This window comes from Apteryx rowi, unplaced genomic scaffold, assembly GCF_003343035.1.
Source record: "Apteryx rowi isolate R43461 unplaced genomic scaffold, aptRow1 scaffold_220, whole genome shotgun sequence".
NCBI lineage: Eukaryota > Metazoa > Chordata > Aves > Apterygiformes > Apterygidae > Apteryx > Apteryx rowi.
Window position 1 is genome coordinate 1,389,605 of NW_020448531.1, and position 9,628 is coordinate 1,399,232.

The 9,628-nt window shown below is 65.9% G+C and overlaps 1 protein-coding gene across 1 annotated transcript in view; it reads right to left on the minus strand.

Moving 5' to 3' along the window:
• The window catches only part of ARID3A (AT-rich interaction domain 3A), a 36,118-nt gene extending 31,056 nt beyond the window's left edge, over positions 1-5,062 (minus strand). The window contains exons 1-2 of the mRNA XM_026064813.1: positions 4,012-5,062; positions 2,266-2,605 (exon numbers count right to left, since the gene is read on the minus strand). Of these exons, the coding sequence (XP_025920598.1) occupies positions 2,266-2,605; positions 4,012-4,448 (777 nt within the window). The 5' untranslated portion in view covers positions 4,449-5,062. The remainder of the gene's footprint in view (positions 1-2,265; positions 2,606-4,011) is intronic.
• Positions 5,063-9,628: the final 4,566 nt, after the last annotated feature.

The window sequence follows — 9,628 nt, forward strand, 5'->3', positions numbered from 1 at the left end:
ATCCGGGGCCTCAGGAGAGCGAGATCCCGGAGAGAACGCGCGCGAGTCTGGAAAGACACTAACATGGTGACAAACAGGAAGATCACAGCTGCGGTATCTAAAAGCCTTTTCACAGATAAAAAGATTACGTCCCCCACTCTCTAATTACAGGAAGTACAAAAGAGAAAAACCACAAAAAGAAAGAGAGACGATGCATCACTGGGAGGTGAGGATATATACGCGCTTGAGACAACACAGGAAAAGTTTGGTGTATTTTTAAAAACCCACACGTACGTTAGAGTTACGGAGGAATCAGCAGAGCCTCTAAAAACGCCGATGCTCCGCAGCAGCAGCGCTCGCAGGGCCGCTCCGAGGGAAGGGGGCTGCCGAGCAGACAGCGCCGGGGATCGGGGCCCTTCCCGCCCGTCGGCACCGCGTTACCTCTGCGCCGCCTCCCCGCGCCATGCTGGCTTCCCACCTCCGGGACCGTCCAGCCCAGCACGGGCCGGAGCGCCAGCCCCGAGGGCCAGGCCGCGGGTCCCGCCGCCGCCGGGTCTGTGACCTAGGGACGCCCGGCACAGCTCGGCGACGGGACGGCCGCGGCCCACAGTCTTGGGGCACGCTCGCGCCACGGCCAGGAGGGAGCCGGGCAGCCCTTGCAGACACCCTTGGCTTGCCGAAGCTTCCCAGCTCGGGCGCAGAGGCCAGGCTGGAGAGAGCTGGGTATAAAAAGCTTCCACCTGGCTTCTTGCACCCGTGCTCACGCGCCTTCCCTGCACTCGCGCTCTTCCCCGCGCAAGCTCCCGTTATACCCTCAGCACGGCGCCTGCAACGAGCGTCCCCCAATTTCCACCGGGAGGGTTACAAAGCGAGGACGTGGCCACCCTGCCCGGGGAGGAAAGGACGGCCCAGAGCACGCTCAGGATGTTCCTCTCCCTGCCCCCAGCGCACTATGAAATTCTTGAAAACCCGGCCGCATCCTGCTGAGAGCGCTTGGAGTTGTGCAAGAGCTTCCAGCTAAGGGTGGCAGTTTTCCTCCTCGTCACAGAAAGGCAGAAGAGGACAGAAGCGCCCTCCCTCCTCCCGGCGCGGCACAGGAACCGAGGGCTGCAGCGCGGCGGGGAGCGCGCAGGAAGGCGGCCGCGCTCGCGCGTGCTGCCGCTCTCGCGGGCGCGCTCCCCGCCAGCCCCGCTCTGCCGGAGCCAGCGCTGCCCCGGCACCCAGATGTGCTGGCGGCCCAGCTGCAGGCAGCCCCGGCCCTTCGCGGGAGCCGGCCGAGGGGGCGGGGGCGGCCGCACCCCTCCCAAAAAGCAGCCGTGCACCAGCCTCCTGCTGCCCCGGCCTCTCCATCTGGGTCCCATCTGCTGCTGTTTGCTCTCGCCCCCTCCCCCAGCCCTAAACTCAGATGTACTTAAACACATACATCAAAGGAGCCTCTGGCAGCCTCTGGGGAGTCCTGCTTTAAGCACATTTCCTTCTATTAGCCAACAGCTTAGGGATTCAATACCCCGCGCTGACCAATCGCCAGGCGAGGGGAAGCAGCAAGTCTGGCTTCCCCAGAGCGAGGCTTAGCAAACAAGGAGCAAGACGGCCCGGAAGGCAGAAGAGGGCCGAGCCGGGGGCTTTTAGACAGCTTCTCCCGGGTTTCCCTCTTCAGTCGTGCTCCGGAGGCAGCAACGCGGCAGCTCTGCCCCAGCGCCGGCATGGCTCTGGGCTGCCGGGTTTCCCCTGCCCTCACCCAGCAGCGGCCGGGCCGGGCAGGAGGGGAATCCGCGGGCGCCTGCAGAGCATCCCTGCCCTGGGCTTTGCAAGGGGGTGAGCGCTGCCAGCAAGGTGTTAAACCTGCTACTTTCCACCCCGTTTGATTAGCAGAGAACCTCAGCACGTGTCTAACCGCGTGGACAGGAGCAGCCCCGTCAGGCAGGAAGGGCCTCTACCACCCGATCTCTACTGTAACAGGGGGCAGCCAAAGGATTAAAACCCCCAAGAAACCTGATGTTTTCTTAGTGAGAACCAAGGCAGCTCAATTCGAGGAGAAAGCTGCCAGCGACAGCAAACCCAGACGTGCCACGCACCTGCACCAGGGCAGAACCGCGAGCGGGCTCCGGGCGCATCCCCGGCGCGTCGCACGTCCTCCCTCGACTTTGCAGGCAGCGCCCCAGCCCCGAGCGGCTCACGTGCTCCCAAGGACGCAAGGACACGCGGAGGAGCCGACCCAGAGGAGCGCCCTGCCAGGAGGGCTGGGACACGGAAAGAGGACGCGCGCGCATCCGTACGGGGACCTACTTGCTTGAACTGCTCCTCGTAGGTCCAGTCGCCGTGGTCGGGCGCTGGCTGCGGGAGCTGCGAGTGGCCCTGGTGGCTCAGTCCGGACGACAGCCGCTCCTGCCCGCCCGGCAGCCTCTGCGCGTCGCCCCGGTAGTGCTGAGGGGCCTGTGGCTTGCGGAGCAGCAAGGACCCCGGGCCCGTCCGCACCGCCTCCGCCGAGCTGAGCCCTTCCTCTCCCATGTCTTCATCCTCCTCGTAATCTTCCTCTTCCTCCTCCTCCTCCTCCTCCTCCTCTTCTTCCTCCTCCTCCTCCTCACCCAGGTCCTCTTCAAAGTCTTCTTCATCCCATTTGCCCTTCCTAGAGCAGGGGAGAGAGGAGATATTTCCTTACTGCACTAGGATTGGTGGGGAGGATGCACGGTGTCCCCTGCCTCCTCCACCACCCCGGATCCCTGCGGAGAGCCGCTCCAGAAGCAGCCCAGCTCTCCTAAGACCACAGGCGCCTGTGGCTGCCCCGGGACATCCTACGCCACAGGGGCCTGGCGCCAGCACCCTCCAGCCCGTCACAGGGAGGAGGAGGAGCTGGGAGGATGCTTCCACGAGCCTCCCCGCTTCCAACCACCTTCCCCCTGTCCTGGAGCAGCATCCGAACACGACCTGTCTCTCCGTGTCCCAAGAGCAGTCACCATCGCGTGGAGCAGCGAGCCGGGCCAGAGCTCCCCGCAGCACCCGCCCCGGTCTCTCCTGGCTGTCGCATGATGCGCCAGGCGCTGTACGAACCCAGCACAGACCCAGCCTCCTCCAGGAGTTCCGCGTTCCTGCAGCACCGACCCTGAACAGCCGTTCTCAGGCTCACAGCAGCTCCTCAGGCTAGTCCTGGGAACACCCGAACGGGATACAGGGGGGACTGCAGGACAGCTCTTCCCACAGCCCGGGCCCAGCAAAACCCCTGCAACAGCATCATCAGCGGGTGGTGGCCCTTTAATGGCATCTACATCTCCCAGCACCCCAGGACAGCACGCAGAGCCGTTAACAGATGGCTCCCACGCCTGTTCCCTGCCCAAGAGAGGACACAGGCTAGAGGAGGCAGCAGCAACAAGCCTGCATAATTTAAAGCAAGACCGGGATCCTCTATCATGGCCCCACACGGCTCCCCGGGAAGAGATGAAATTTCGCCCCATGTCAGCCTGTGACAAGGAATCACGGCTGCTGAGCAAGCCCTGGCGTCTGCCCCCGCACGGGGCAGAGCGGGGAGGCAGCCCACCGCCTCCGTGCCCCTGCACGCTCCTGATCGCAGTGCTCTCCTGGTACACGAGTCCGACCGGAGACAACACTGCTAATCCTAGTGCTCGTCCCCAAAGGCGCTGGCTCAGCTCAGGTCCTGGCAGAGCGCCCAGCGCCAGCGTCTCAGAGCACTGCCTTCAGGGGAGAAACAACCGACCCGAACCTGCTGCCTGCCACCCGTGCAAAAGCACTGCTGCTCCCGGCACTTCTTGTTCCAGGATGTCTTGATCTCACTAACCTCATCTCCCCGAGCCGATTCGCATAAATCTGCCTGCTTAACATAAAACACGTGCATCGCCCAGCCACCTTCCCACCAGCAACGACCACTCTGTCCTGCTCCAGGGAGCTCCCCGGGGGAGATGGCTCCCAGCCCCGAACCGGCCTTGCCAACAACTCACGGGGGCCAGACCACGCTATTGCAGTGTCCCCTGAAATCCATAAAAGCTGTTAATTTATGCTAACGTGTGCAGCCATACTCACAGATCCTCCTCTTCCTCAGAGCCCATCTCCTGCTGGTATCCACCATCCTCTTCCTCCTCCTCCTCTCCCCGCTCTTCCTCCTCCGAGGCCTGGCTCTCATCCGATAACCCCGGGCTGGACGAGTGGCTGAGGCCGGCGGCTGCTGCCCGCATAGCGGCCAGGGCAGCCATCTGCGCTCGCTGGATGTGCGCGCTCTCCGGCTCCGCTCCTTCCTCGGAGGAGGCCGGGGCCGGATCCGGGCCGCGGCCCCGAGGCAGCGGCGGGGTGCCGGCGGGGAGGGCGGCGTTCTGCCCCGGGGCCGGCGGGGGCTGCGCCGGCGGCGGCGTGGAGCGCTGCTGCTGCTGCTGCTGCTGCTCCTGCTGCCGCGCTTCCAGCGCCTGCTGCAGCCGCGCTCGCTGCTGCCGCTGCAGGTTCTCCATCACCGCCTGCAGCTTCATGGCTCTGCCGGCGGGCGGCAGGTCCCTGGCGGGGCGGGGGGCAATGCACCCGAGGGGCAATGCCCGGGAGACGCGGGGGGCCGGGGGGGCAGCGCCCGGCAGGCTGCAGCGCTCCAGCGGGGCTGGAGGCCAAGGCTGGAAGCGGCGGGGAGGTCCGAGCGGGGCAGCCCTGCGAGGAGGCTGCCGGCGGCCCGGGAGGGCGAGGGCGGCGGAGGCGTGCAGGAGGTCCGCAACGCCTTCCGCGTGTCGGGGCGCAAGCTGCCCGCTGTGGCCAGGGTAGAAGGATGCGTCTCGTCGTCCTCCTCGAGTTTTTCCCTGATGGTTCCTTTGCTTGATAGCTCCGGCAGGAGACGCGGGGCACGGGGACGCTCCGCTGTCTTCGGGAGCGCAGGGCCGTCTCCGTTAATTGAACGCGCCCCAGGCAGGCACCGAAATCTCCGCAGGCTCAACAGGCAGCTGCTGCAGCCCGGCACATCGCTCCTTCCCTCGCCTACCAGGCACTTTCTGGGGTGGGCCGCAGCCTCTGGATCCCACCCGGCGTCCCCCGCTCCGTTGCGGCACAGGGCCAGGCCTCCCTAGTCCTTGGCTAGCTCAGCTTCTGCCAGGCGCTGGCGCAAACCTGTCCGGGGAGAGGGCGAGAAAGCACACGGGAAGGTTAGCAAGGCCTGGCGGAGGGGGCCGGCTGCCTGCCGGAGACCGCGAGCAAGAAGGAGTTAAAGACAACCCAGGAGCCTCATTAATCTCGAGCTAATGAGATAGGGAGGCTGGGCCACGCCGCTCTGCTCCGCCGCTCTGCTCCGCTCCGAGGGGGAAGGGGAGCTCTGCGGCCTGCCGGACAGGCTGCTCCGCGATAGCCCGTCCTGGCCCTCCAGGCAGCTCGGATACCAGCCGCTGCCGATAACAGATCCCGCTCCCAGGCCCTCCCCGGGGCCCGGCGACTCCCCGGGGGCCGCAGCCGGCCCGAGCCCGAGCCCGGCAGCGAGCTTATTAGGAGAGTTGGGCGCGCGCACGCCAGCACGTCCCCTCCGCGCGGCCACGCGGAGCGGGGCACGATCCCCGACCCAGCACACGCGCCCCGAGACGGGAGGAGGCAGCACCCATCCGAGGACACGCTGCGAGTCGGCGAGGGGGCTCTGCCCCCGTCCCCCGCGCGGCTCTCCGGGCTGCTCGAGCCACCGGCCCTGCCAGACCGCTGCCTCCGGGCCTCGCCTCGGGACACGAGCACGGCATCCGGGGTCGGCTCGGCACGGCGGGGGACCCTCTCCCAGGGGCACAGCAGGTTCCCAACGCGCAGAGGAACCGCACGTTTCCAGGGGCCCTGCTGCAGCCTCCCGCTAGACGGGCAGGGAAAGACGCCAACAACAGCTCGCTTGCTCTTTGAAACCTCTACAAACATGTTTACTATGAGATGCCACCTCCAAATCCCTTCTGCGTTTCCTTCCCTGCTTTCCCAAGCATTTGAGGGATGTGAGTCTTCCCGGGGCGAAGCAAGGCTGAGAGCAATTTATCTCTGCTTTAATCCAAGCACGAACCACCAGCATGTGCTAAAGAAACGATCGAATTATAGTTAAGCACCTTCAAAGTGGCTCTGAAACAACAAAACCCCAGAGCACAGCTCGGCTTGGCCCAGTTTCAGACTGCAGTCGCCAGGATCGCGCCGAGCCCATGCAGCATCCGGAGCGCAGGTGGGGACACCCTGCCTACACCGGCGCGGGAGCGCGTCGGATCGGGAAAGTGCTTCCCGCGTCCTTCGGAGCTGTGTTTTGCACCAGCACAATTACGAACCCTCCCACGGGCCAAGCCAGCTTTGACAGAGCGACAGGACTACGCTACATTTCCTCCCCTCTGGCGGGAGCCGTGCCAGTAGCCATCCCCAGGAAAAGCACAGCTTCGGTATGAGTCAGAATCAGGGGGCAGCAGGAACACGCCGGCTCCCTTCCGCGCGCAGCAGCCTGCGTTAACTTCGACACGATCTCCTCTACGCTCCAGTTCCTGCGGACGAAGGTAGGGAGGGAGCTCGCCGTGCCTCGACCGAGCCGCAGTAATTCCATGTATGGGCATTTACTCAGCGCGAACGCCTGGTTTCTGCTGAGCTCGGAGCCTGCTTCCACCGCGGGCTCATCAGAGCGCCCGTGCTGCCAGGTGGTTGGAAGCGCGCTGCCGTTCGGGGTGGTTTAGCCCGGAGCAGCGCTTCCTTCCAAAGCGGCCCGCGGCCCATCCGCGAGCTGCAGCGCTCCGGCTGCAGCGCTTCCAAGGACAGGGAATCCCCCGCAGCTGCCGGAGCACGGCGACCACACAGGGAGACGCTCCCGCGAAGGGCGCCGAGCGCTCCACACCCGCTGGAGCGCAGGGCAAGGCCAGCCTTCGCCGAGGACCCGTTAGGGGGGACTGAACCGAGGGGGGGGGGCCGGGGCTATATCCAGGGACTCGGGCAGATGGTTACGAGTTGCCTGATTGACAGGGGAGAAAATAGAAGGAGCAAAGATGTTGCGGGAGCTCTGGTGTCGAGCAGGACCGAATCTCCCTCCTCCACTCAGACGTGGATGCAGAAAGGGAAGTGAGATGAAGCCTGCCGTGCTGCAGGGAGCCCTTTTCTGCCCGCGTGGTTTGCTCAGGACAGGCTCTCGTGCGGATACGACCATCCACCCTCTTCCAGCTGGGCAGGACGCAGTCCCCACTGCTCAGCCCTCTCCCTCGCACGCGACCTGCCAGGAGAGCTGCTTGCAGCCTCATTTGTCACTTGTTCCTTCGCTAATCCCTTTTGATAAAAAACGGAGGCATTTGATACGGCACCATTTGACTCAAAAAGGGAGCGAGGGTTCCCGCGAGCAGCTGCCCCCAGGGCAGTTAGTTTGCAGAGGGAAGGCAGCCGGCGACGGGTAGCAGCACATCTGCCAGGGACGTCTGTCCCAGCCCCATCCTTCCTCCCGTGGACGGAGGGAGCGGGAGCCGGCCCCTGGGAGACGCGCATCCCCCGGGAGCTCCCAGCACGCCCTCTCCTCCCGCCGGCGCGACGAGGCTGCGAGGCGGAGCAGAGGGGACAGGCGCTCCCGCGCAGGGCAATCGGCAACTGCAGCGCAATCCCGTTTATGCTGGAAAGGGGAAATCGTTTCAAGCGCACGCCAGTGCCACTGCAGCTGCCGCTGCAGATTGGGCAGTCAGATTACGCCCCGCTTCCCCCACAGCGTCGCTGCAAGAGTGGCTGCATCCGTTTGCAAACCTGCCTTTCTCTCCTCAATCTCATGCTCGCAAACGGGCTGCCGCCGCGACCAGCCCCCGTGCCGGCACCACCGCGGCTCCCCGACGGCGTTGCAGCCTCCGAGCCCGGCCAGGACCGGCGCCGAGGCTGCAGCAGCTGGAGCAGCAGCCCCACGCTGGCCACGGGCTAAGGGATCCGGGCACGGGGCTTCCCTTTGCAGCACGGCCACTGCCCAGCTGACTGACCTCCGCCCGTGCCTCAGTTTCCCCTCCTACCCGTATCATCTCCATCTTGTCTGCTCAGATCACAAGTGTTTTGGGGCAGGGTTCCTCCCTTATCTGCATACGCAGGGCTGAAGACACGGGGCCCCAGCCTCCGCCTAGGCTCCTGACACCGCCGTACAACAACAGCTACTTGTCTGATCGCGAGGGCAAATCAGCTCTAGGGGGGAACGTCTTCTCGCGGCAACACGCAGATTTCAAATGCCTCCTCTAAACAAAGCCGGGGAGGCTCTTCCGCTCCCCTCCCCGCTCCATTTACAAGAAAGAGGCCGCAAGCTCCATTCACAGAGCTGCGGATCAAAACTAGAGCAAGACTCATTCCTCCAGCCACGTGCTCCGCCGGCCCCTCGCGCCGCGGCGGGGTCTGTTTTGCTATGAGTCGCCAGAGCAGCCGAGGCGCAGCCGGGGTCAGAGCAGGCGCCGGGCGCCCCTCCGAGCCGAGCGCCTCCTGCCAACGCGGGGCGCCCCGCGCTGCGAGACGCCGTCTCTCGGCTCGAGGCCGGCGGAGAGGGGGGCCGGGCAGAACAGAACCGTCTTCTAGCAAAGAGACCGGGTGCTAATCCCCGTTTCCTGCGGCCGGGGGACACGCCGCAGCGTCTCTGTGAAAAAACAACACCAGCCAGAAGGAGGGCAGCAGACGCAGGCAAAGCCCACGGCCCAAAGCCTCCCCTCCTCCTTCCCGATCGCCACCCTTGCTCCTAATCCAACCTGAAGCCAGGTGCCGCTCCGGGCGGCAGAGCGGAGCCGTCCCGGGCTGGCCGTGTCCCGCGCGGGCTCCCGCGTAGCCCAGCCGGCAGGAGAGACGCCGGTTCGGCCCCGGAGCCGGCGCCCGGCTGACACCGTGCTGTTAACGGGTGCGAGGATGGCGCAGCGCTTCGCACGGTGCCTCTCACCCCCGGCGCAGCGCCGGGACGCCCGCGAGTTCCCTTTGCGGAACAGGGCCGCCACGGCCAGCCGCCGGGTCGGGCACGACGCCCAGCTCAGGAAGGCCGGCTGTCCGAAGCTGGGGAGAAGCGGCGGCGCGCGGGGGCCCTACCCACCCGCCGGACCCGCGGCCGCCGCAAAGTGCCGTGCTCCGGCGGACGGGGCAGAGAGGCGGCAGCGGTCCAGGTCGGAGCGGCCACCGACCCTGGTGACCTTGGGCCATCCGCCCCTTTGTCCGTGCCGCGGGAAGGGCAGCTCCGCGGGGACCAGCTCCGATTACTCCCTCGCGCGGGCCCCGACGCAAGGGGTCCGCGTGCAGCTTGGTGGCAGCGGGAACGCGAACGGGTTCGGAGGCGGGAGTCCCGGAGCACAGCGGCGATCCTGGCGGCCGATCGCAACGCTCGCTTCCCGCGAGGGCAGGTGCCTGGGGAGCGAGAGCGGTTACGCTGGGCTAAAAATAAGCCGCGGCGGGCTGCCGGGGTCGGCGGCTCGCGGTCTGACGGACAGGGCTATTGTGCCGCCGGCCCTCGCCGCCCGCGCACGCACGCATGCACGCAGGCCGGGCAGCGATCGGATCGGCGGCTGGACACGACACCTCCCTCCGCCTCCCCTTCCCCCCCAAACCCCACGGTTTCAGTTTACACCCAGCCCGTTTAAGGAACAATCAAAAGATCAACATTGCAGAGGCACAGAAGTGTTAGCTAACACCGCTCCTGCCGCTCAGAAATTGCAGGAGGGGCGGAAGAGCCCGGGAAAGCCAGAACCAACCCAGTCCC